Here is a 27358-nt window from a genome sequence, read left to right as displayed (position 1 = left end):
CCTCACCCTCGCTCCTTGTTAGGCAGTGTCCGGAAAAAATCCGGGTTAGTGTATTCCACCAACTTAAATTCCAAAATCTAGGTTAAATTTTGAGGTTGCTTGAAAAATCGGCAAATTCACGCATGTGCTAGAGTAATTATCAGCAAAAGCTTTGGAAGAATTTCAAGATTGTCCCTATTTTCACCGCTTTAAGGAAGTGTATCTTTCTAACCCTTACCCAGCTCCTCCCTCTAGCCCCTACCTACCTCTAGCCACATTTTGAAAAATTATCTCGAGAAAGACGACTCTTTGTAGCCACCGGACCCCCTACTCCTTTTGGCTGCATTTCCACTAGCTTTTGTGCTTTCCTTGGATCCCAAGACCTCAAACACCATCAAAGATGGAGAGAGCTAACAGGGAGTAAGGAAGATGAAGAGAAGAAGATGTATCTCTACAAGAAAGAAGTAGTCTCCTCACATATAATCACTCTTAGAGCATACCTTAGCATAGTGATTATGAAGATGGAGAGATTGATAAGCATTGCTTTAAGCATAACTCTTGGTTGGATTTGCATTCCATAGCCAAGGGGTGTTGGTGTAGGCTCTCCACTTCTCAAGCTTGGAGAAGGAGATGACTTGTGTGCACAACACACAATGGAAGAGTGTGTGTGGCTTGTGGAGTATATGAGAGAGAGAGAGAGAGAGAGAGAGAGAGAGAGAGAGAGAGAGAGAGAGAGAGAGAGAGAGAGAGAGAGAGAGAGAGAGAGAGAGAGAGAAAGAAAGAAAGAAAGATTTTTAACGTCTATGTCAGGCCGAAATCGGCCTATGAGACAAATCAAATGTACATGGCGTGTATGTCATCCGTCTATCGGAAAGACAAATGAAACAAAACTGATACAAAACTGAACTGAATGTAGGTAATGGAGTATCTGAGGAGGGATGGGGTTCTATCTCTAGGGGTATATGCATGTCTATATGCTCAAGGTAGTACAATCATGAGAATGCATCAAGCTCTCTAGCTCCATCCTGTACAAATGGGGGGATGTAAGATGTGGTACATGGGCGGGGTTGGTGCCAAGGCTACCCGGATGAAAGCTGTCGGGTCGGCCCTCATCTGAGCTACTCGCTCCTCAGTGGCACGGCGCTCCCAGGCTCGGATCTCCTCGATCTGTCGGTGGTGGGAGCTCACGCCCCTGTAGCCTGTGACTCGCGGTCGTCGTCTAGCTCGGTTCACCTCCGCCTGTGGGAGTGTCACTCCTCTCTGAGTATCTGGTGAGGTAGGGGTGGCAATCCTCTGAAAGAAGTCTGTGAGCTGCGACTGTCTCCCCTCTGTCTGTGTAGCTGTGCGTGGCTGTAGTAGTGTGTCCCGATGGCTCTGTATCTCTAGTAAGAAACGTCCGAGCTGTAGAGAGAGAGAGAGAGGATTCAATTTTACTACTTCACTCTTGCTACAAGCTTGTTGGCTCAAGCCTTGGGCTAGCCATTGTGGCAGAGACTAGAGTGCCCAATTCACCTCCCAACTGTGTCCTGGCTTATCTCATTGTGGCAGGGCTGTCCATACTTCATTATGTTCTGCAACCATCTACATTGGTCTCTTTCTCCTCAGAACTCAATATCTTCTCCAAACATCAACTTCTTCAGATGGAGCTGCATTTTTCTGCTAGTTTAGTGTTCTTTCTAGTTTCAGTGTTTCTCTCACCGAAACAGTGAGTGGTCTTGTGGCGGGCAACTTGCAGCAGGGCTACAATGTCACTGGCATGGGACAGGCAGTTAGTACAGTTGGGTTGGAGTTCACACTGGATGGACATTACAGTTGGGCTGGAGTTCGCACTGGACGGACTCTCGCTGGGCATTGACACGTGGTAGAGATACGGGTGGTGGTCTGGTCGACACCGTGTCCGAACCACCACCGCCACAGTTTGGAGATAGACTTAGTTGGGCCGGATATTTGTTAGCCGTTGGTGGCTCCTTATGGTGGTACATATGACCTGTAGAAGGGCTACAATGTCATTGGCATGTGAGAGGCAATTAGTACAGCTGAGCTGGAGTTCACACCGGACAGGCATTACAGTTGGGCTGGAGTTCGCACTGGACCGACTCTCATCTGGGCAATGATGCGTGGCAGAGATTCGAGTGGTGTTTAGTCGACAGCGTGGCCGAACCACCACCGCCAGAGTTTGGAGATAGACTTAGCTGGACCGGATATTTGTTAGCCGTTGGTGGCTCCTTATGGTGGTACATATGTGTGGTTGGTTCTAGTTGTCGGATCACATCATCATCTACTTTGTGTGGTCATTGGTCTAGAGTCTAGCATCTTGAGTTCATACACAACACGTCTGCACCATCCCTACACATTTGAGCCTCAACACCCCCCAGGTACCTGTGAGTTCTGGGCTGGAGCTGAGTGTGCTGCCATGCCAGGGTTTGTACTCGTCTCTTGAGTTAGTTGAGTCCCATGCTATTCAAGTTCTACTGCTGAGTCGTGTTCGTTGTGTTATTCATCGTCTTCTGTGTTTTCATCTTGTTGGAGTGAGATTTCACGCACATTGCGCTGAGGAGCACCCACTATAGAGAGCACGACACATTATCTCCGCTACAGGCGTGCCGCCATCCGCTCGCCTCTCAAGCCGGCTTTGAAGAAGAAATCTACACCGTCGATACCAAAACAAAGGGTGTACTTAGAGGATGAATTTGATGAAGCTGTAGAGCGACGAGTCAGCACTCATGAAGACTAAGAGGCAGCCATGGAAGAAGAGTGGGTCAGCAGACTATCCCGGCTTCTTGGGTCGAAAATCTACCTTTGAGGTTACCAGTACGCCAAAGAAACGTGTTCGATTTGAGGGTGTTTCCAGTTCATTCTCATCTTCTTCTGTTAGTTCGGAGAGTTAGTCTTCCTCTGACTCCAACGATGAGGATATAAAGAACAAGAAGAGGAGAAAGACTTAGAGACATAACAAAGGCAAGAAGAAGGCAAAGAAGAGCAAATTCCATAGAAGATATCAGAAGCACTTTGACAGTTCGGTCGAGGACTCCTCGTCCTTTGAGAGCGTGGATTCCGAAGAGCCGATGTACACAATGAAGAGGAAGTACCTATATCGAACCAACCAGTATGACTACGTCGAGGACAAGGGCAAGAGGCCAAGGAGGGTGGGCAACCTTTAAAGTTTGATACGTTTTTTGGCTTTAAGGATACCCACAAAACCCTCTCTTTCATCCAACATATTGACATCGCTTATTCGGGAGGGCACTAGTCAGAGCACTCCAAGGTACGAAGAGCGGCGTCCTATCTCAAAGGGAATGCACAAACATAGTGGTCTACCCTACTGCTAAGTAGGGAAGCACCAACGAAGTGGCTACAATTCAAGCGGGTTTTGACTTCTTCATGGCTCACTCAGGAATACGAGGAAGAGGGAATCATTTGAGGATGACCAAGGAAGACACTTTGGATGTCTATTGTCGGAGATTTTGGGATACTTTTCTACCTGTCTCTTCTTTAAGAAAATCACCGTCAAGCAACAAATTGAGCGATTCTGCTGTGGGCTACCCAAAGAGATCGGAGTTTTGGTTTGTAGAGGGTCTGAGTCCATGCAGCGGCTAATGGGACATGCCAAGCAAGGATTTGCAATGCACACAGACACTTTGGCTTACCCTACAGATAGGACCGAGCAAGAATCGAACAACGATAACAGGCGGAAGGGAAAGTAACAAAAGAAGAATCCTTTTGGCTCTCAATTGTCAGCAAAGCAGCGAGCCGAGTATTACAAAGAGGTAAATGATACGGATGCAAGGAACAAGGGCATGTGCTTGCCAAGCGCCCAACAACTAAGCGTCTAATGATCAGGTAGAGGACAAGCCAGAGAGTTCAAGAGCAGCAAAGGAGCGAACAAAGAAAGGAAAGACAAAAGCAAGACTCGCCGTAGATTTTGTGGAGACCAGCCCTAAACAAATGGATGAAAGTACGCAGCTCTCCAGAGCGTGGGGCAAAGTGCGAGATCAAGAAGCCCTTATCTTCTTCGACGGAGGAGCCAAGGCCAACGTCATTTCGATTGAATTGGCGGCTTGACTTAGAATTATGCCAAGGGAAATGGGACCACCGGCCGAGGTCGTATTAGCACTAGGAGGAGATGTTGCCATTACAAGTGTCATAGGAAAACCCTAGTTGCATTGTGAGGGGTATTTAGGGCACGAGGACTTTTACATCATGCCTTTGAAAGGGTGTGACGTCCTCTTGGGAATTCCCTGGTTCCACAAGAATGGTGTTGTGCTTGACTATAGGGCTAGAAAAGTGACACTGAAGAATGAAAAGGGTAGAGATATAGAGCTTGATGTAAAATTAAAGGGCGAGTCCGTCCCACTTGTATCGGCTTCGACCATTTCCAAATTAATGAAAACAAGTGTGTTTGTTTATTCAATCTACGTACATGAGCTAGATGACAATAAAACATCAAACTTATCCGACCTTGAGAAGGAATGACAAGACTTTCTGCAAGCTCAAACTGATTGTTTCTCTTAAGGCTTACTGGGAGAGTTACCTCCGCAGTGTCCTGAAGATCACACCATTGATTTGATTCTCGACAGCACGCCACCGAACCGGCCACCTTACCGAGTTAGCCAAGCCCAAGACGAGGAAATCATGAACCAAGTGAAAGATCTTCTAGAGAAGGGTCTCATTCAGCCTAGTACATCACCTTACTGCTCGCCAGTGTTGTTAGTATTAAGGAAGGATGAATTTTGGAGAATGTGATTTGACTATAGAGCTCTCAACAAAAACACCATCAAGAACAGGTTTCCAATACCTAGGATTGATGATATACCGGATGGGCTACAGGAATCTACATGTTTGAGCAGAATCGACAGAAAGTGGCTATCATCAGATCTGGATCGCTTCTAGATATGTATACAAGACCGCGTTCAGGACGTTCTTTGGATTGTATGAGTATTTGGTGACGCCTTACGGTCTCACGAATGCTCTTGCAAAGTTCAATAGGATGATAGACAAGTTTTCTAGAGAGTACATGTCATTTGTGGACACTTTTTTAATGACATCATCGTATTCTCCAAGAGTGAGGCAGATCATAGACATCGTTTTCTAGGCACTGCGGCAACATCGACCGGTAGTTAATGGGAAAAAGGGCGAGTTTTTCTTGCTAGAGATACACTTTTTGGGAAACATTGTCTCTGCAGAGGGTGTAAAAATGGACCCGGCGAACGTTGATACCATTCGAGATTGGCCAGATTTGAAGAATGTACACAAAGTTTGAAGCTTTTGGGTTTGTGCTCATATTATCGGCAGCTCATCCGAAAATTTGTGGAGATTGCTTCTCCATTGCATATTTTGACACAAAAAGGGGTTTCTTTTTCTTGGGGACCATTTGAGATTGCAACCTTTAAAACTCTTAAAGAGAAGTTAACAACTGGTCCACTATTAGTACTACAAAATTTGCAAAATCCATTTGAGGTTTACTGTGATGTCTAAGGTCGCAGTCTGGGAGCGGTCTTAATGTTGGAGGGCTAGGTTGTAGCTTATGAGAGCAAAATGTTTTCACGACTAGACTGGGTTGTACAGATTTATCAGAAAGAGCTTTTGGCAATTATCCATGAGTAGCGATATTTTCTACTCGGAGTTGACTTTACTGCGTTTAGAGATCATCAGAGTTTACGATACTTCTTATCTCAGAAACAACTTTCGGACAAACAAATGAGATGGGGAAATAGCTTGTTGCACTTTCACTTTCAGATCGTCCGTGTTAAGGGAAAGAAGAACTTGGTGGTAGATGCATTGTCTTGCAAGCCACAGATTTCGGGTATTTCGGTGATTTACTACTACTAGAGCTTCAAGGGTATGGTAGACCAATACGTCACAAATTCAAATTTTGCAGACATCTTTGACCGATTACAAAGTGGGGAGACAGTTGCAGCTACATGATGCAGAAAACTATGTTGTGTGTTACCCAAGCATTGAGGAACAAGGTTTTGACAGTGTCACTGTCCACCTTTTCTAGGTCATCGCAGCATAGACACAACCTTGAAAGGTGTGGAGAGGTACTTGAAACTTCTACTAGCCGATGCTCAAAAAGGATGTGGACGAGTCTGTTTGCAGTTGCTTAGTGTGCCAAAAGGTCAAGTTTGATAGGCATAGGCACCACGTCTTTTACAAACTCTACGCATATTTAGCCGACGTGGGGAAAGTGTAGAAATGGACTTCATTTTTTATCTGTCCAAAACTTAAAGTGGGCACGATGGCATTGGACACTCATCGATGGATTCAGCAAACAGACTCATTTCATTTCGGTAAAGACGACAGTTAAACCCATTCATTTGGCTAAACTGTTTGTCTCGCAGATTTTTTGATTACATGGTATGCCTGAGTCTATAGTTTTGGATAGAGATCCCCGCTTTACGAGCCTGTTTTTGAGATCAATTTGGGAGAATATTGGCACATAACTACAATTCTCGTCCTTGTTTCACCCATAGACAGATGGGCAGTCGGACATAGCAAATTCAATGGTCTTGGACTTGTTGAAGCTGTACATCCCTGATCAGAAGACTCAATGGGAGAAGTATTTGCCCTTGGTGGAGTTTGCCTACAACAATACGGTTCATACGTCTTCGTGGAAGGCACCATTTGAGATTATCAAGGGTGTTAAGAAGGTTCCACCTATGCTAAGCAGCAAAGATAAGATTTTAAAGCAGATCAGTACACTGAGGATCTTGACAATGCTTTTGCTAAGGTGCGCGAGGCTCTCGAGAAGTCTCAAGCATGGCATAAGAAGGCAACAGACAAGCATCGACGTGACTTGCAGCTAAGGGAGGATAATTGGGTGCTTTTATGGTTTGAGAAGGCACGCCTACGGAAACGGAAGGGTAAGGAGTGGCTTTTTCCAAAGCTAAGTATGCGATACTATGGCCCTTTCGAGATTCAAGGAAAGATCAATGATATATTCTTCAAGCTGAAGTTACTAGATGCTTGGAAGATTCACAATGCATTTTATGTGAGTCTATTGAGACCTTGCAAAGGTGAGGTGCAAGTGGATAGAAAGCCGGAGCAACTGTTGGTAAATGGACTATTTTATTAGTTTTTTGAGTTATTTCTTTTTATTGAAATTAGATATTTAATTGTGTTCACTTGAACCCTAAGGTTAGGAATTGTAGATCTACTGGAATTATTAAAAGCCATCAGGAACGGACAACTTTGATGTGTCATACGATGTGTGACATTAAGCATCATGAAGGGGTTGTACCGTTAGTTCGGTAGGAGAGACCGGGAAACAGATATTCCTAATGCGTCACATGATGGGTGAGGGGAGCATGAGAAAGGGAATATTCCACCTTGAAAATGTAATACTCATAAAGATGCAAGCACACGAATAAAGATGGGTTCTGAGAAGCTTTTTTTCAATTGCCGAATATTTTTGAAGTCTTTTTCGGGAAAAGCAGATGCTTTCCCACGAGGAATCTGTGTTTGCATTGCATCCGTGCCTAAGAATTGCAACCGAGGACGCTTGGGAAATGTTGTGTGGCATCAGTTTTCAGCTCACTGAGTTCTTTTGAGTTTTTAAACAAATTCACACTTCAAAATAATTGACCGGCTGCCCACTTAATACGTGGGCAGCTCACATAAAAATAAAGCAAGGCCGAAGCAAGCGATTTCCAAATCTGCTAAAAACAGCCCAAAAGGGCAGCGCAAACTCTCTCTTCTCTCTCTACAAGCTGCCGCCAGCCCTTTCTCTCTTCCCCTTGCTTTTTTGACGCCCCCGCTCACGGCTATTGTTTCTGGATAGGCACCCGCTATTGTTCCAGCACGGTCTGGGTGTGATTGCTAAATAAGTTACCATGATCATGATTCTCATCTAAGATCTCGACAGGGATAGTGATGTGAATGTTCAATGACTATCGTCTTCGTGCAAGTGTTGGATGTATGTGGTCGGCACTTAAGAGTCCGTGTTTGCTGAACTAGTTTCTGTGATGTGTCTGTTTTGCAGACGTATTCAAGGGCGATTACAATTCTTTCAAGAGGGGGGTATGTCACAAAGTGATGATGTGGCATGGCCTAAAGGGACAGAAGGGCCATCAAGTTATGGAACTTGTGAATAAAGTTGTTCCCAACTTATGGTACCCCGAAGGGCCTAAAACCTATAAAAATAAAGCAAGAAGCTCAAAATCGCGGACGGCTGATGACGTGGCAGACTGTATGGACTTCGCGACTTGCGGCAAAAGATTGTGCCAAAATCTTGGACACTTGATGAAGAGTAAGGAAGGATACACTAAAGCTGTGCTCATTGCTCCTCCTGTTTAGGGAAGAAACAACAGTGGACCACTTTTATGACAAAGATAGTGCCCAAGGGTACTTGAGGGCATACCTATATACGTGGAGAATAATCTCAACCTAATGTTGAAAAGAGCACAAGGAGGGGAAGAAGGCATTGTATAGAGATGTATGCATCAAGTTGATGCCAAGGCCGTTGTATGGGCATATGTGTGTTTTGAGGTAAGGTTATGATGGTGGTATAATACTGCAACAGGCCATTATGAATATGTCATCAAAGGAGATTGGATGAGGGGATTGGAAACAAGGGCATTTACCTCCTTTGCAAAGACTCATCAGAGTCAGGAGTCCCACCTGTGTGGGCACCTATTGGGCTGATTCTAGATGACTTATGTGGGTCAGACCTTACTTCTCCTTGTATATATCGATGGAGTGCAAAACAAATTGCCAAAAGACCTCCACAGGTGCAGAATTGACTTCTCTGGTACTCAAGATTGTTTCTAAACACTAGGTCAAGACCTCATCAGAATTGAGGTGCTAGGATGTCCCCAAGGTGCCCCTAATCACCTGAGTGCACCAAAAATCTGCAGATTCTAGAAAGGATCTGAGCTCAGATCATTTCTAAAGAATTCAAAAGCTTGGCTCAATTTGGGAACTTTTAAGGGCGCAAGACTAGGTAAACCTGGCCAAATCTGAGTTTTAAGCCCAGAAATGGCTCAGATTGTTTGGAGTTGGCTTCTAGAGTAAATCAGAAGGTAGTCCTCCCGTAAAGTATAATCTGTGGGAAATAATCGGTTTTATTCAATGTTCATGTCCCGTTCATGTTAAGAGAAACAAAATAATTGTGATGATGTTACTTTTCTCACAAGGTGAGATTTTCAGATTGAATGTGATATCTTGAGTAAAATTTTGAATGTGATATCTTGAGTAGAATTTTGAATGTGATATCTTGAGTAGATTTTTGGATATTTTTGAATGTGATATCTTGAGTAGAATTTCCCGGAAATAACAATTGCTTCAAATTAATCTTTTTCAGGAAGACAAATTCAGAAAGTCCATTGATGAGAAAAGTAAAAAGCTTCAGGTTAGTACTTAGATAGCTACTTTAATGAACTACCTGTATACAGGATTTATAGCAAGATTGCGCGTGAAAAGCTATGAAAAGCTGATGCGGTCTATGTTTATGTCTATAAACTCTTCCAGTTTTTGGAGCTGTCAGCTTTGAAAGAATGCACATTAAGTACTGGGTTTGATGATATGATATAGGATCTTTGTCGTGATATCACTAAAAGTTTGATAGAGGAGAACCATGCACGACAACATTATGAGGAAAACCTTGAGAAATTGAAAAAAGATGCAAGAGCTGCAGAAAATGACCGAATTGCATGCATTTCTCAAGAGGTACGTTGTGGCTTAGGGTATTACTGGAGTGGTTACGAGGTTCATTCCGGGCATATTTTTTCCAGATTTTTGAGGGCCCTTAACAATAAGCTTCTTATGCAGATTGATAAATTCAAACAACTAAACGTACAGCTTGATAATGCCCAAGCACGATTGGAACATTCTAAGAATATTGTCATGGAACGGTTACTGGTTTTATCTGGAAAGGTGAGACTTCATGTCCACACAAACACTCTGTAATTTATTGCCATTCGAACTGTTTTGTGCTACCATTTATTGTAGATGCAATGCATGGAGGTTGAGGTACAGGACTTGCAAGACTTTCAGGCGAATGGAATTCAAAAACTTGAAAATAAGTATCTGGATTTGATCCAGCGTCATGAATATTTTTTGCAGGTAAGAAATTTTTACTATGTTCAAACTGAAGATAGCATTTTTGTGTAACAAGAAGGTTTTACGTCAAGAGAATGGCATGTCTTGTGAGGCAAAGATCGCTACTCTTTCTTGCACACAGGCTTTTTATGGGGACTTTTTTTCTAGAAGAAAAAGATCCTTCGATTAGCTAAAAAACCTGTCCAATGGGCACAAGCTGCCCCTACTAAGGAGGCTACATCAAAAGGTAGGAGATTCTCCTAATGAAAAAAAAAGATATGTACAATGATGGCTAAATCAAGATATGGGAGGAGGAAACAACCACACCAGTGGAAGGTAGTGCCATCTAGGTGCCCCATGACCTATGGTGAAGAAATGCCCTGGTCGTCAAAGTTGCAAGAAGGCCTCGCAGCGCTCCCGCATGCAATCGGAGCTATCCGAAGCCTCTCAAACTGTCCCCTGAATGTATGAATAAGCTCCAGTCAGATGTCTTGTACGGTCTCCGCCGGTGGGATGGGTCGAGCCTCAAAGATGCAGAAGCATCAGGCTTTCCAAATGAGCCATAGTGTCAGGCTGCAGAGGAGTTCCCAACAACTATCTCTATCTCTACTTCATTCTTGAGGTACAAGCTTTGTGGTAGGCTGGAGTCTGGGCCGGTCCTCTTGAATCACAATGATCGAGCTGACTGAAGCTGTCTCCAGAGTCGAAACGAAGTGTTGGGCCTGTAAGGGTGGACCAAGGTGCAACACCCCACTTGTACCGGCTAGTTGTCGAAGGTGCAGGCATTAGTAGAAGAATCTGAAGCCAAATGTGTTGGGCCATGAAGCAGTCCCACAGAAAGTGGTGATGTGTCTCAAGTGTATGGTCATAGGCTGTACATGCAGCAGAGTGACCGCTTTGCATAAACCATATCCCAACTGCAGTAGCCCGATAGGCAACTAGCCAATGGAACATAGTGACTCTCCTCGGCTGCCTATTGTCCTACAAGCGCCCCAAAAAGTCTGCCAAGAACTCGGTCGTGAGATCCCCTTCCTGCCAATGGTCCGCTGTAGAAGGACGAAGTCTCTCCTCGCTGTCAGTATGTGCCATCCCAACTGTGCTGTGTACTGGAAAAAAGGAGTCCGTGGGTGAGTAAAAGCGCCAAAACCACTGCCCTGGGTCTCACTGCACTCGCACCAGGGGGCGGCTCTCACGCCTATAATCGCCAGTGTCGTGACTTCTGGGTCTAGTAGACAAGTCCTCCAACTGATGCCGAGAACTTGGATCCGCAGCACTCGGCCACCTTTGGTGCCTCAATAGTGACTTTGTGGAGGCGACCCTCTCTCTCAGCCTCGAAGAACATGCATAACTCTACGTCTGAGCAAGCCCGAACTGCAATGAGTACCTCGAGCCGAGTGAAAGCCCCCATCCAACTGGGAGCCGCCAGCTCAAGAGGGGTGTGCCACTATGTTGGTATAGCCTCTACAATATCCTGACACATGCTCTACACCCCCCTCGTGCCTCGTAGCTAACGGATCTGAACCTCCTCAAGCAGGGTTGTAAATTGTAGCCAGTCCCCAAAAGTGCGGGCTGGATCCTCTGCCATGGGGCCCCAAGAGACATGCGGTCGGCTACCAACCATGTGACCTTGTTTTCTGCTGACCAAAGGGTTTCATGTAAGTGGCTCTACAATATCCTGACACATGCTCTACACCCCCCTCATGTCTCGTAGCTAATGGCTCTAAACCTCCTCAAAGAAGGGTTGTAAACTGGAGCCAGTCCCCAAAAGTGCGGGCCGGAACCTTTGCCATGGGGCCCCAAGAGACATGAGGTCAGCTACCAACCATGTGACCTTGTTGTCTGCTGACCAAAGGGTTTCATGTAAGTGGCCGTCTTAAGCGTTGCTCAATGCACGTGGGTTGGGTGCTGCTGAAGGCCACTTTGCAGATGCTCCCAAGACTGAAGCAAGCTACAGCGGCTTCGTGCTAGGGTGCCTCAAGCTGGAGGCCCGTGGTGACCTTCGACCAGATGGATCTTTACAGAGATGCACAGAGTTGGTTTGAGCAGGAGACTGGAGGACCGCTTCGCTATGAGTTTGCTTTGATCTTGCGAGCACTTGCAGCGAGGCCTGGAGCAGCGATAGTCTACTTGCACGGACGAGCACCTATGATAGCCCCTTGTTTGGAACCCCATGGTTAGCACTCAGAGAGGCCACTTGGTTGGTAGTCGGCCTCATGTTTCCTGGGGTCCCATGGCAGCTGGTCCAACGCGCTCTTTAGGTGACTGGTTAGAGTTTTCAGGCTTGTCAGAGGAGGTGCAGGGTGTCCAACTCTACAGGGCATGAGAGGGGTGCAAAGCATGTGCCAGGACATTTCAGAGGCAGTTCCAGCTGAGTGGCTCACACCGCTTGAGCCAGTAGCACCTAGGTGGATGGGAGCCTTCACACGTCTGGAGGTTCTCATCTCAGTCCGGGCTTGCTCAGAGACTGCTCCATCCCTTTTCTTCGAGCTACAGGGTGAGGGACGCTTACAGCGAGTTGCAGTAGAGGCCCCGCAGGTGGCAGAGTACTGCTTTCAGAGGATCTGAGTGGTGGGCATCTATGGGAGGACTTGTGTCATCGATCCTGACCCAGCAGCTCTTGAGATTGGACATTGGAGACTGTGGGCTTGGGAGTGCTGTCCACTGGCACGAGTTCAATGGGATCCTGTAGAGTGTGTTTGGAGGGACCCTTTACTCTCATAGTTGGAATCTCCACACATCCAAATATATGCTTCTGATTGCAACCATGCATGTATCTCTTTCTCATTGACTACTATTGAGTTAAATTCCTCTACAAGAGTTTGACTAACATCTCGGTAGCTATGGTCTTTCACACTAATCCTTGTCATAAACACTTTATGCCTCAAGTAGATAGGTTCATAGAGCCAATCTTGTACCATTTTAAGTTGACACATAAATGGTCTCCCTAGAATGACATCAAAATTGTTGCTCTTGCCAAAAATCATTATTGCAAAGGTACGCTCTATTCAAGGTGTAGACGCCTGGCACATACTATCTTTTGGTCACCACCCTGCTACACTTCATTACTCGTGGGGTTTCAGAGACAGCAGGGAAGATTATTAGAGCGACTTGATCGTTTTTACATTGGCCCTTGGGCAGTAGGTCTGGGTGGATTTACCACTATTTGGCGAGGGACCAGCCTCTCAGATCATTTACCCATCTCATTGTTTATCTCTTTTGCTAGATCCTTTGCACAGAGACGAGGCTGCCGCATCCCTGACAGTGTTCTCACCACTGAAGTTTTGCAGCAGCAGATTCGTGACTTGTGGTCTACGGGTGCTTCTTATTGTGGTCCCCCTGGAGAGTTCCTTGCCCATTGCATTACTCAGTCTAGTATTTATTGCCGTGATCAAACTGCTACTATTCATCGTCAGTTGAGAGTACGCGAATCTGATCTCCACATTCCTCTTGGTTCCACACAGCGCTTGCTTGAAGAATGGCCTCAGGATGCTTATCTCGCTACTAGACAGACAGAGCTCACAGAGGAAATTCGTCGCGTACAGGAGGCTGGGTCTGAGTTCACTCATCATGCTTCAATATCTCACTGGATAGCTAAAGTAGATCGAATGAATAAGGACTTCTTCGCTGCGCATAAAGAGCGCCCTTCTGGCACCACCCTTCGGACTTTGTGCGATGCTCAGGGAACACTTCATATGCATCCTGATGTTATTCTTGATATGTCTGTAGATTATTTTGAGGCATTGTTCACTGCTGATGTATGCACTACTGAGGTTTCACATGCCCGTGAGCAGATATGGCATCACACCCGACGTCGTTGTATAGACACTATGGCAGAGATCTTGTTGGCTCCATTCACACTTGCAGAGCTTTATGTTGCTATCGAGAGTCTAGACCCCTCTTCCTGTCTAGGCGAGGATGGCCTCACTCGAGCTTTCTTTTTGACCTATTGGGATGTATTGCAAATACCAATGCTTCGTGGTTGTCAGGATATCTTTGCATCAGGATATATGCATCCGGATCTTTGTTCAGGTCTCATATCTCTTATTCCGAAAAAGGGTGACACCACACAGCTCCGTCAGTGGAGACCTATTACCCTACTCCCTTCGGTCTATAAGATATTAGCGTTACTGATCAGCCATCGCCTGCGACCGTTCTTACCAGATATTATTCATACTTCTCAAACAGGCTTTGTCATGGATCGATGCATACTGGATAATATCTTCACTTTTTATGAGGCAGTAGAGTGGGCCAGATCATCTTCTGAACCTCTCGCTTTTTTCATCCTCGACTTCGAGAAAGCATACGATCGTGTTGAGTGGGAGTTTCTTGAAGGATCATTAGCCAGGATGGGTTTCCCTTCGTCATGGATCTTAGGCATTTCCGCTCTCTTAAGGACTGCCAGTAGTGCTATTACTATTGGTGGTCGTGTAAATCGCAGTTTCGAGCTCTCTCTATCTGTCCGTCAGGGATGTCCTTTAGCAGCATATCTGTATCTTTTTGTAGGAGAGACTATGTCCGACTTTCTTCGAGCGCAGAGTCCTGCATTTCGTGGCTTGACTATGCCAGTACCTTCAGCTCCGGACCTTATCGATCAGGAGTTTGCTGATGACACTATGCTGATGTTGCGCTATTTGCTAGCAGCTCTTGATGCCATGCGGGAGGCCTTGGAGGTTTTTTGCATGGCCAGTGGTGCACACATTAACTGGCATAAGTCCTATGGGTTACTGGTTGGCAGTGATGACATACCTACTTGGGGGGTGACTGATGGTTTCACATGGCCGCAGCCGGGTCAGACATGCAGAAATCTTGGCTTTCAGGTTGGATTAGATGTTTCCTCACAGCAGCAGTTTGCACCCGTACTACAGTCTATTCGTAGGAAGCTATGTCATTGGTATTCACGTCATCTGTCGTTGGCTGGCCGTGCATTGGTCGCCAACCAGGTCATTCTGGCTACAGTATGGTATACTGCCTCCTGTTGGATGCTACATTTTGGTGTGATAGCTCAGCTACGCAGACTCGTGCGGAACTTTTTATGGAGTGGCACAAATGGGACTACTGATACTCGTGCTCGAGTTCGCTGGTCCACGATTATTCGTCCTAGGTCAGCAGGCGGCCTTGGCATTATTGATCAAGAATTACAGAGCCGCGCCCTTCTTACCAAGCTTATTGTTCGGGGTCTCTTTCCCGGCCAAGAACCATGGAAGATGCTTCTTCAGGCCGCTCTTTCCACAGCGACTCCACGTCTCGGCACTAGAGATGGCCATACTTGGCAAACAGGGTATCGTTTTCTCTTTACGGATGCCCCCTTGTGCACCAGCACTCTCTCACCCTTCATCCGCTTACTCCTTCAGATTTGTGTATCCATGCGGCGAGCTATCATACGCTCACCTCCCTCATGGCGTGAAGAGATTGAACGCCAACCTCTCATTTGGAATGATGCAGTTCTTGATTCTTCAGTTAATCCACCCCGTCAGCTTGGGGAGAGGACTCACATTGATTGGGCTGCTTGGGACACTGGCCCTGCTACCTCTATGCGGTTGTTTCATGAGACACGTATGCTGGATGCAGATTTTGTGGCAGAACATTATGACATTGGTCGCGGGGTAACAGACAGACTGCTTGAGATTGACTCCGCCATTCCTTCACACTGGGACGCAGTCATGCGAGGCACGGTTCAGATGCCTCCACATTGTGGCTGGGAAGGCCTCTTTGCTCAGAGCACTCTCTTATTAGTTCGCTTTGACACCATGCTGTTCACAGTTGAGACTGACTACTCTCCGGGGATGCATGCTAGATTGACATATGCTACCACCTCTCCGCACCTTCTCTACAGCGGCGCTCGATGGGAGGCCATACGAGTAGTTGGCTCTCGCGGGAAACGTCGTTGTGTTGACCCCCGTTTCACTTCCGCTCATGCCACACTTTGGAGGCTTTGGGTTTGGGAGGGTCGTACCCTATCTCAGCTTTATTGGGACCCAGGAGAGTGGCATTGGCCTCACCCTAACCCCACGGATGCACATGTATCGTTCTTTGAGTACACTGTCAGAATTGGAAGATTCGCATTGATGAGACAGCAGACAGAGCAGCCCACTCGTATGCGTTTCTGGTTACATTCAGGTCTCTCCCATGCCTATCTACAGCAGTTTTGGTCAACCATCTGGGATTTACATGTGGCTCGTCGTATTTCTTTTTTCATGTGGATGATTGCACATGCAGGACTTCCAGTTGGGACTTGGCTAGCTTCTATGGGTCATGATCCGTTATGTACTCGCTATCCTTTGCGACTCCCTGATTCACCTGCACACTGTCTTTGGTCCTGCTCGTCTTCTCATGTAGTGTGGCTAGCAGTTTGCTCTTTACTTAGCAGAGCTGGTGTACAGCATGGATTTCTCACTTGGGGATCTGTCTCCTGGTTGATGCTGATGCCCGGACCGCATCTTTTCTACGAGGGCTGAGACACAGATCCAACTCTTATGCTTACCTCGACTGGTTATCGGCGAGGGACTTTGGCTATGTTACCACAGATTGCTTGGCAGGGGGATCCTCAGACGCGTGATGAAATCTTCTCAGTTATCACTAGCATTGCACTATGGAATGTTTGGAGAGCTCGTTGTCTTGACTCTTCACATTCTTAGTGCGGCTCCACAGCTCCTTCCGGATACCCTCACTGGCATTTGGCTGGACATCATTCACACCCTCCTTTGGCAGTGGGATTCTTCCTCAGGTACATCTAGAGCAGCCGAGGCTCGTCGATTTGACTTCCTTCGGCGTTGGGCTCGAACTCCACTCTTCTTCACACTTACAGGTGGACAGATTACATGGCATTATGCACCTCCTCAGTGGTTTCTCCTCCACTCATCATATAGACCACCATGAGATTGTACTAGTAGAGTTGTCACTATAGTGGCTATCACCCTTACATTTAGCTTGTACACCCCACGTGATAGGCTTTTTTGGCATCCGCTGGGGATTATATTGTACTCAGTAATATACAGCCCTGATTTTTCAAAAAAAAAAAAAAGAGAAGCTTACAGTAGAGACTATCTTGAGAAAACACCTTTCAGAAAGTGTTCTTGTACGACATGCTTCGACTTGATGCAAATTTTCGAAGCGACACCCTTTCCATCATTCAATCTTTGTATCCTGGTGCAGGGCCTAGAGGCGGGCACCTACCAATGCAGCCCTTGGAGTCCTACATGATTTCATTTTCCTCTGCTCCGCTCATTGATTACAGAAGTCCTCGTCTCACTGCGTGTATTCTAGGACGCGACTTCTCCGGTGTCATAGTGGATGTGGGTCGGGTATCAACTTAATGCCCGAATTCACTATGATGGCATTGGGTCTCCAGCCTACCCGGCCCGCTCCCTTTATAGTGACTTTGGCAGACCAGAGAATTGTCTACCCTGTAGGAATAGTAGACAAGGTCCCTCTGCAAGTACAGGACTTCACATTCAGCCTAGATTTTGTTGTGGTTCGCCTTCCTTAGATTGAAGACGGATTTCCATTACTCATTGGAAGACATTACATCATTGGGGAATTGATTCAATGTGGATACGTAGCCCGGGCTATCCAATGAAACCTATCCCGCCTTGAAGGGGGAATGGATCCAGTGGTGAATCATACTTCTCTATCAATGGAGTCTCGACTCCCCAACTGAACCAGCGTACTCCACCGGATGGACCAGAACAAGACTTGCTAGAGTGGTTGGAGGCTACCCACTCCATGCCTTGCTATGTGGTCTCCATTCAAGCCTTTTTTTTTTTCCCCCGAGAAAAAGATCCTTCTATTAGTTAATGAAAACTGCCCGTAGGGCTACAACCACCTCTGCAAGAGAGGGCTACAACAAACATGGTGGGGAGACTCTCCCAATGAAAGAACAACATATATACAATGAGGCTAAATCAAGAGATGGGAGGAGGGAAGAGCCACACAGGTGGTTGGTAGTGCCATCTGAGCACACCCTGGACAATGGTGTAGAAAGGCCCAGGGCGCCAAAGTCAAAGGAAAGCCTCGTGGCGCGCCCGCATGCAGTCGGAGCTGCCCTGTAGTCCCTCAAGCTGTCCTATGAGAGTATGGTCACGAACAGTCTCTGCTGGTGGCATAGAGCGAGCCTCAAAAATGCGGAAACAGCGGGCTCGCCAGATGAACAAAAGTGTCAGGCCACTGATGAGCTCCCAACACTCCTCTCTCTCACTGCACCACTCCTGTGGGGTAAGCTCTGTAGCAGGTTGGAGTGTAGGTCGCCCCCCCTGTATCACTATCATCCTGCTGGTGGAAGATAGCTCAAACTGAAGTGCCGGGCCCGTGAGAGTGGACCAAGCTGCTGCTCCCCAAGTGTACTGTCGAGCCATGGAAAGAGCAGGCATCAACCGAAGAACTCTAAGCCACACCTGCTGTGCGAAAGGACAGTAACAAAGACAGTGACACTGACTCTCCACAAGTTGGTCACAAGCTGCACATGCGGCCGAGCGACCACTATGCACAAGCCAGCTCCCTACTGCTGTAGCTCTGTGTGCAACCAGCCACTGAAACAAAGTGACGCGCCTTGGCTGTCTGGAGTCCCACAACCTCTGCCAAAAGGCTGCCAAGAACTCGACTGTGAGGCCCTCCTCCTACCAATGACGTCCAAGCCGAATAGTGTACTCAAAGAAGGGGACTCCTGGGTGGTCTGCTGAAGAGAAGGGGTCCCTCCATAGCCACTCACCAGGATCCCACTGTACTCGTGCCAATGGACAACACTCCCAAGCCCATAGCCTCCAGTGTCCAGTCTCAAGAGCTGCTAGGTCAGGGTCTATGACGCAAGTCCTCGCACAGATGCCCACAACTCGGATCCTTTGGAAACAGCACTCTGCTACCTGCGGGGCCTCTACTGCAACTCGCTGTAATCGTCCCCCACCCTGAAGCTCGAAGAACAGAGCTGGTACAGTCTCTGACCAGGCCCCTACTGAAATGAGAACCTCCAGTCGTGTGAAGGCTCCCATCCACCGGGGTGCTGCTGGCTCGAGAGGCGTGAGCCACTTAGCTGGAACTGACTCTGAGATGTCCTGACAGATGCTCTGCACCCCTCTCATGCCCTGTAGCTGGAAACCCTACACCTCCTCTGACAAACCTGTGAGCTCTAGCCAGTCACCTAGAGAGCGCGTTGGACCTGCTGCCATGGGACCCTAGGAAACATGAGGTCGGCTATCAACCAAGTGGCCTCTCTGAGTGCTAACCATGGGGTTCCAGACGAGGGGTTGCCGTAGGCGCTCCTCCGTGCACGTCGGCTGTCTCTTCTCCAAGCCACGCCTGAAGAGCTCCCAAGATCGAAGCAAACTCACAGCGAAGCGGTCCTCCAGTCTCCTGCTCAAACCAACTCGGCGCATCTCTGTAAAGATCCATCTGGTCGAAGGTTGCCAAGGGCCTCCTGACTGAGGCACCTGGCACGAAGCCTCTGCAGCAAGAACTCCTTCCAAGGCTCCTCACGTGGAGGAAGTCCTCTGACTATGAACTTCCCAAGAAGGGCTCTGTCCTGCTATGCTGGATCAATGATCCCAAGCCCTCCTTGAGAACAAGGAAGCGTGATGACCGACCAAGCCACCTTGGCTCTGGCTATCTGAGTGTCACGTCCTGACCAAAGAAAGTTCCTTATCAGCCTCTCTACCTCGCTGATACAAGAACTCGAGAAGATCTAGCAGGAAGTGATGTACCACATAGTCGCCAACAGCATCTGGTTGGAAACTATTACTCTACGAGCCAGCGAAAATCGTGCTGAGCTCCAATGTAACAGCTTTCTCCTGATGGACAGGATTAGTGGAGCAATCTGCTGCTTGGGAGACAAGTCCAAACCAACCTGACAACCTATGTACCGAACTGCAGTCCCTGGGGGGAATCCACTTGAAACCCTCTCTTGGCATCCAATCTGGCACATGAGCACTACCAACCGAGAAAGCCACTGTCTTTCTCCAGTTGATCAGTGCGCCTGATGCACAACAGAAGGTCTCCAAAGCTCTCTCACATCTGGGAAGATTGGCCTCCTCGCCGTCTAAGTACAAGGCTGAGTCGTCGGCAAACTTAGCGTCCCGAATAGGGAGTGCTAAGCCCCAAAGACCAACCTGCTGTGACACCAAAAATGTGCTCATCGCCTCCGCATAGAACAGAAAGGGAAACGGGGCAAGAGGACAACCCTGTCTGACCGAGCGTGTGAGCATGAAGCGCTCACCTCTCCCTGCTTCCAAAAGCACCTGACTGTGAGCCTGCCTGTACAAAGTTGACACCCCTCTGATTCAAGCATCTGAGAAGCCCATCCTGTGTAGAGTGCCCTCTAGAAAGTCCCAGTCAATTATGTCGTATGCCTTCTCAAAATCAAGAAGAAGAATCACAAGGTTCTCACCACGGAGCCGTGCCAGGCCAGAAGCCTCCCAGAAAGTAAAGATGTTGTCAAGGATACTGGGTTCCTTGACAAAACCTGTCTGAGTCCCATGTATAAGGCTCTGTAAAAGTGGCTGAATCCTCAAACTCACAGCCTTGGCAAGAATTTTGTAGTCTGAGTTGAGGATGATGATGGAGCTCCACTGTCGAATCTCATCCAAGGAGCCACCCTCCTTGGGAATGAGGTAGATCAGGCCCGCACTCATGCTGTTAGGCATCACTCCCTTGTGCAAAATGTACTGAAAAGCACTACAAAGATCTGGGCCAAGCAGGTCCCAGTACTCCAAGAAAAGTTGGGAGTCAACCCATCCTCACCTGGACAGCTACCACGAGGGAGGGCCCTAAGAGCCGTGTGCAGCTCCTCAAGCTGAAGTGGCATCTCTAGCCTCTGGCGCATCTCCTCTGTCACAAGACATGGCATCTGTGCCCAAACCTACTCCTTGCATGCATCCTGCCGCTCTGACTGAGGCTCAGCCGACAGTAACTCACGGTAAAAGTCAATAGCAACTGCACGCATATCCTCGGGCTCACAAGCAACTGACCCATGGGGCCTCCTCAACTGAATGACCTTGGCATGCGAGTGCCGAGGTCCCACCGTCTCAAAAAAAACACCAGTCACTCTGTCACCCACCTGAGTCCACTGAGATGCCTGTCGGTGAAAGGCAAACTCACGACGCCTCTCCTCTGTGCTAGCAAGCTCCTGTCGAGTCTGCTGTAACTACTGCTCCCCCCATGGATTGTCTGAATGCTGCTCCTGCATCCTCAGTAGTGAAGCAATCCCTCGTCTGAGACGCTGTTCCGCCTCTGTCGCTGCAGCCCGGTGAGCCAGAGACTCCTGAAGAAAAAAGTGGCTAAGCTGAGCTAGGCCTGAGGCCACTCTGTCTGCAGGTAAAAACTGGCTGTCCATGCCCTCTGTCCAGAGAGCCTCTACCCTCTCTCTGAGTGCTGAGTCCAACAAGACCTTCTCTGGGATGCGAAGCATCGTGCTCCCACTCCTCTGCCTGTCTGCCACTATGAGGATCACTGGTGCATGGTCCGAGAAGGATGTCCCTGCCAGGATGCCCACTGATCCCCCCAAGTCACTGAAGTGGTCACTAGTGTAGAAGCGATCTATCCGCGATAGATTCACTCCTCCCAATCTGCGGTCCGATCTAGAGAAGGCGAGACTGTCTGGGGACCTCACAAAACCAGAGTGTTGCCATGTATCCGAGACCCTCAAAGTCATACATAGCCTCTCCCAAGCTGCCAACTCGACTCCATGCATAGTAGCATGGCTGCCATCAATCGTGTCAGAGGGGTCCTCCAACATGTTGATGTCCCCTCCTATACACCAATGATCGGCCTGCGGCAAAGTCTCAACAATCTGCACGAGCACTCGCTACATTGGGCGCATAGATGTTCAGGAAGCCCACAAGGCCACCCTGAACCTGCATAGTAATCCACTGAGCCTTGCCTGGCACAATAATCCCTCTGCCCACAATGGCCTGCTGCAATGAGTCCGCAATAGTCATACATACCCCACCCTGGATGCCTCCAGGTCCAAAAGCAGCTGACCAAAAGGTATCAAATCGTCCACGCAAAATCTCACCACATCACCGAATGCGGCTCTCACACAGATGGTGCTCCTGAAGCATAAGGAGATCAATCTCTCCTCCCACAAGGCAACGCTGAAGCTCCTGACGCAATCGGCCCCGTTGTCGCTGAAACTGGGGCCCACGTAGTCCCTGCATGTTGCATGAGACTCATGGGGAGCGAGAGAGAACAGATGCTGCCACAGCAGCAAGACGGGCTATCTTCGAGGCTGGCTTGGATGGGGAGTAATCCGCATCCGAGCGTCCTAGATAGGCGTGACTGCAGTGAGTGCCTAGCCTAAGCCCAAGCAGAGCGAGCTGTGTGTAAAGCAACCTCCTCTGTCCAGGAGTCCTCATGAATGTATACATAGCAAGGCAAACACTGCGTATCAGCAAAGAAGTACACCACAATGTGCCTACATCCTGCTGAGTCTGGGGGTGTCACCGCAAACTTGGCGAATGGCCACAAAGTCTGCAGCATATCTGTAACTCTAAGTTCTGCAGCATATCTGTAACTCTAAGTTCTCCCATGTGGTGAGAGAACTCTGGGACCTGTGTATGCAACCATCCCACACTGAGTCGAGGGACCACTCTGTCTCGGCCCTACCACAGAGGGCGAGGAACAAAACATGGACCCTGAAGCAGGTTGCCTCATGGTCTACTGCGGAATCGCCGAGAAAACGAGGGAACCCGTAGGGGGGGAGAAGGAGCAGGGCGGAGTGGAGGAGAAGAGGAGCGGGATGGGGCGACAGAGGTAAAGGGGCGAGGTGGAGAGGCGACAGGAGCAGAGGGCGGGGGGGGGGAATGAGGGGGAGGGGGGGAACTCTGGGGGGGGGGGGGGGAGCAGCTGTTGAGGGTGAAGCGGAGGTGGGGGCTGGCGCAGGGATCTCCTCCTGCTCAAGAGGACCAAAGCGATTCCCCGTGGGAACCCACTGCTGCTGAGTAGGCACCTGAGGGCCACTCTGAGTGCCAGGTTGACGTTGTGGCCCCTGGCGTCATCGGCCACGGGCCTGCTGCCACCCCTCCTTTGTTGGAGCCCCAGGCTCGGAGGGTGGCTCTGCATGTGTGCGTTGTGCTGCTAGCTGTGGCTGCGGGCCAGCCCTGGCAGGCTGGGGCTAAGGCTGCGGTGCAGGTCTCGGCTTGTCCGTGGACAGGCCTTCGCTAGATGGCCCATCTGTCGGCAAATGAAGCACTGGTTTGGTACTCCACACTCTGTCTAAACCAATCCCCACTCACCCGAGGAAGAAGGATAACCTTCGGGAGCGTGTGGGTATCTCTGACCAAAACTCGAATTGAGGGGATGTCTACTGCCTTGGTAGCTACTGACGCTGCCGTACGAGGTGTCTCCAGGACAGTTCCAATGGCGGAACCGATCCTAGAAAGAAGTGGTAAGTACTCCCTCCGTAAACCCGAAAAGCAGACTGAGATGGGGATGTCTGCCTCCTCTTCTAGAACATCCGAGGCCGGGTCAAAACCATGTCGCCCCTGTCAAAAGTGGGCGCGTGATGCTCGAATGGCCAGTGGACTCATAACTATGACCTTGGACGCCATCTCGGAGGTCTCAAACTCGATCTAATAGTAACCCCGTCCGAGAATCTGGACATCCAAGATCTTGCCCACCTCTGCGAGAAGGCGGGACTAAAGAAGGTCTCGCAACTCTCCTCTGCTAGGTCGGGTGCCGAGAATCTTGCAAATGACCGAAATCGCCTGCAATCGCTCTACCTCTGCGGCAAGTCTCGCTTGCTTTGTCGGCGAGAGAGTAAGTCGAATGGTGGGCTCAGCGGGGTCGGGCGAGGGGGCTTCTGGCGAGTCCCTCTGTGGCGAAGCTGGAGCCTCCATCTGTGTCTACTGCTGTGTCGTAAGAAGATGTCGATGGAAGGATGTTGCAATCCGACGCAGAAAGCCCCAAGAATGAAACTGAATGGGCCGAGTTGCAGGGCTGTCGGGGAGGAAACCAGGAGGGCGAGCAAGGGGGGGGGGGGGGGGGGGGCAGCGGGCTGAGGCAAATGGGAGCGCTGGCGGCAGCAGGAGGGGGTGACTGGGGCGGCAGTGGCAGGAAGGCAGCGCGGGGCAGGCAGTGGGCGGCAGAGACGGGCAGGCAGCAAGGGCAGCCGGCAGCACGGGGGGGGGGATGGCGTGCGAAGCAGCAGCAGCGAGCACCGCAAGTGTAACCTTGCCCAATCAGGGCTGATTCAACTTAGTTCTTCACCCTTTTTCTCCATTCAAGCCTTGCTAGAGGACACACCATCTTCCAATGTTGCTACACTGTCTGAGCCCAGCGCACCGACTCCATTGCTCCCAGAGGTTGATAGCTCAGCTGGCCCCTCAGTAGAAGCCTTTGGACTTGGTGAGCCTATCAAAGACCATCAAAGGGGCAAGAAATCTCCTTTACAAGAGTTGACCCATGCCACACCCTCAGCCTCACCTATGCCTGATACCCTGCCCCAGGCCAAGCTATCCTATGTACCAGATGAACTTCCCTTCGACGAGCTTCCACAGGGATGGTTACAAGAAGAGTGTGCCGATTTCAATATCGATCAGACGCTAGCTCATGATAATCAGAAGCTTACAGAGGCGGCAAGGTCTTCTCTTCCTGATGCATCCTCGCCAACTACACCGCTTGACCCCGTCAGAGAAGTCAACCTAGGCGACCCTGACAACCGCCATCCTGGTAGCCGCTTTGTTATGGGATCACCCCGTGCTACTCGACCAGGTAATCTCTTTCGTGCACTCTTTAGAGGATGTGTTTGCCTGGTCTTACCATGATTTGGAAGGGATCCCAGCAGAGTTAGGAATCCACACAATCCCTCTGGTTGAGGGGGCTAAGCCGGTCAGAGGACGGCTCACAAGCTTAACCCCAAGTATGCAGAAGCAGTCAAAGTCGAGTTAGAAAAAATGCAAGAAGCAGATATTATTGTGCCAGTGGAGCACTCAGAATGGTTGTCCCCTATGGTTATCGCTCCCAAGAAGCAGTCCAACAAAATTCGAGTTTGCGTTGACTACCGGGCTCTGAATAAGGTGACAATCCCGGATGGATTTCCGACCCCTTTCACTGAGAGAGTCCTCGAAGATGTCGCTGGGCATGTACTGTACAATTTCATGGACGGGTTCAACGGCTACAATAAGTTAGGAATACATCTTGACGACCAGGGAAAGACAGCTTTTGTCATTCCATGGGGAATTCCATGCGAGACCACCTCTCTCGCATACACACAGGTGAGCTAGATACTGGGGTTGATGATGACTTTCCGGATAGTCATCTCTTTAAGGTCGACACGACCCCGGAATGATATGGAGATGTGTTACATCTGCTCTCTACTGGCCTATATCCTGAGAATGCTTCTCCCTTGCAAAAAAGAAGACTCTTGCTAAAGTCTAGACCCTTCTCTTTGATTGGCAGACAGCTCTACAAATATGGGCCACATGGTGTGCTGTGCAGGTGCCTCTCCCCTCATGAAGTAGACCACATTCTGGAAGATGCACGCACTGGTCCTACAGGTGGCCATTACCCTCGTCATATCACGGCGCAAAAAATCTTACAGACAGGCTTATGGTGGCCCTTTTTATTCAGAGATGCTATTGCTCATGTCAAGATTTGTGATGTCTGTCAGCGATGTGCAAGCAATCCTATCGCCCTCTGCAGTATCTATGGTGTGGTTGCCTTTTGAGCGATGGGGCCTGGACTTTGTTGGTCCAATTGCTCCACCTACTCAACCCGGCAATCGTAAGTATCTCCTGGTAGCGACAGATTATGCAACAAAGTGGTCCGAGGTGGTGGCTACTATCGACTGTGTACAACCGCCACTGTTGCAAAGTTTTTGTATGAAAATAATTTTTGCAGGTTTGGGTGCACTTTGGAAATCAGCAGTGATTGAGGTACTCATTTCGTCAACGACCTGATCTCCACACTCCTCACGAACTACAAGATTTTTCATCGCAAATCTTGCTCTTACTATCCTAGAGCAAATGGGCAAGCCGAGAGCACTAACAAAGTGCTAATCGCGCTTCTCAAGAAAGCTTGTCACCTGCATCCAACTTCTTGGGCTCAAGCTATCCTCTGCACAGTCTGGGCTTATCGCACCTCCTTCAAAGCAACCACTAACCACACCCCATTCCAGCTAGCTTTCGGTATAGAAGCACTCGCACCATATGAGTTCAACTCAAGCTCAACAAGAGTGGAAGCATTCGCGTCACAGCGGGGATTGCTTCCGCAAACCTCTCTCGTCTCTCGAAGTTAGAAAAGCAGGTTGTTAGCTTCACATGCTCCACAAGCCGAGCAACTTTGTCGCAAAGTGTGGCATGATCGCCATCCCAGAAAGCCGAAAATAACGCAAGGGACACTGGTGCTACTCTATCGCGCTAAATATCTAAAAAAAGATAAGAAGTTGGTCCCAGCTTGGCAAGGGCCATTCATGGTACAAGAGATTTTTCCACAGGGGGCTATTCAGTTAGTCACTCTGCAAGGTGCTCTCCTGCCACTGGTAAATGGATCTAGAATCAAGTGCTATCACTCGCCCTGACTCTTTAGAAATCTGGTGATGTTATCCCTCCCACCAGCAACCGTATGACTGTTCCGTCCGTAGCTCTCTCCGGCTTTTCATTTTTCCCTCTTCTCAAGTCTTCCTAATGTCAATTCTCATCTCAGTTGTAATCGGTGTTATCTTTAAAATTCTCCTTGTTTTACTGCGTGCATCCATTTCCCTCTCATCTCATTGATATAATTCGGTTTTTGGAGTCCTGTTATGATCCAGGTTGTTCTTTTTAATTATTTGAATTCACTCACAGATTGGATTGTCATCTGCTCACCCTCGCCCCCCTCACCATCCCCCTACCCACCCCTCGCCCCCCCCCCCCCCCCCCCCCCCCCCCCCCCCCCCCCCCCCCCCCCCCCCCCCCCCCCCCCCCCCCCCCCCCCCCCCACCCCCCCCCCCCCCCCCCCCCCCCCCCCCCCCCCCCCCCCCCCTCTCCCCTACCCACCCCTCGACCCCCACCACCAGCCCTCGCCCCCCCATCTACCGCTCGCTCCCCTATCTACACCTCGCCCCCTCACCACCCCTCGACCCCCCTCACCTACCCTCCCCCCCCACCTATCTACACCTCGCCCCCCCTCACCAGCCCTCCCCCACCCTCGCCCCCTAGCCACCCCCGCCCCCCTTTCTACCCCTCGCCCACCCTAACCAGCCCTACCCACCCTCGACCCCCTCACTATATCTAACCGCTCGCTCCTCTCCCTAACCCCTTGCTACTCGTCCCCTATACCCAACCATCCCCTACACACTCCTCGTCCCTCCTCAACCTTACCCACTTTCATCTCTTCCCTCTCGCCCCATCCAAGCGTGGGTTGTCACTACAGGCGTGTG

General features: G+C 49.1%; 1 protein-coding gene across 9 annotated transcripts in view; it reads left to right on the top strand.

Annotated features, from left to right (window-relative positions):
* LOC147443073 (uncharacterized) overlaps nt 1-27358 on the top strand; it is a 224755-nt gene that overhangs the window by 97105 nt on the left and 100292 nt on the right. For all 9 annotated transcript variants that reach the window (XR_015190226.1, XR_015190227.1, XR_015190228.1 and 6 more), the window contains 4 exons: nt 9281-9328; nt 9511-9645; nt 9748-9852; nt 9928-10041. Coding sequence is in view for 4 of the 9 variants with exons in the window: in XM_086529008.1 (XP_086385134.1) it covers nt 9281-9328; nt 9511-9645; nt 9748-9852; nt 9928-10041 (402 nt within the window). In the remaining 5 variants the exon portion in view is untranslated. The remainder of the gene's footprint in view (nt 1-9280; nt 9329-9510; nt 9646-9747; nt 9853-9927; nt 10042-27358) is intronic.

This window comes from Adiantum capillus-veneris, chromosome 14 (genome assembly GCF_014529385.1).
Source record: "Adiantum capillus-veneris isolate H3 chromosome 14, ASM1452938v2, whole genome shotgun sequence".
NCBI lineage: Eukaryota > Viridiplantae > Streptophyta > Polypodiopsida > Polypodiales > Pteridaceae > Adiantum > Adiantum capillus-veneris.
This window is presented reverse-complemented; position numbering and strand designations above follow the sequence as displayed.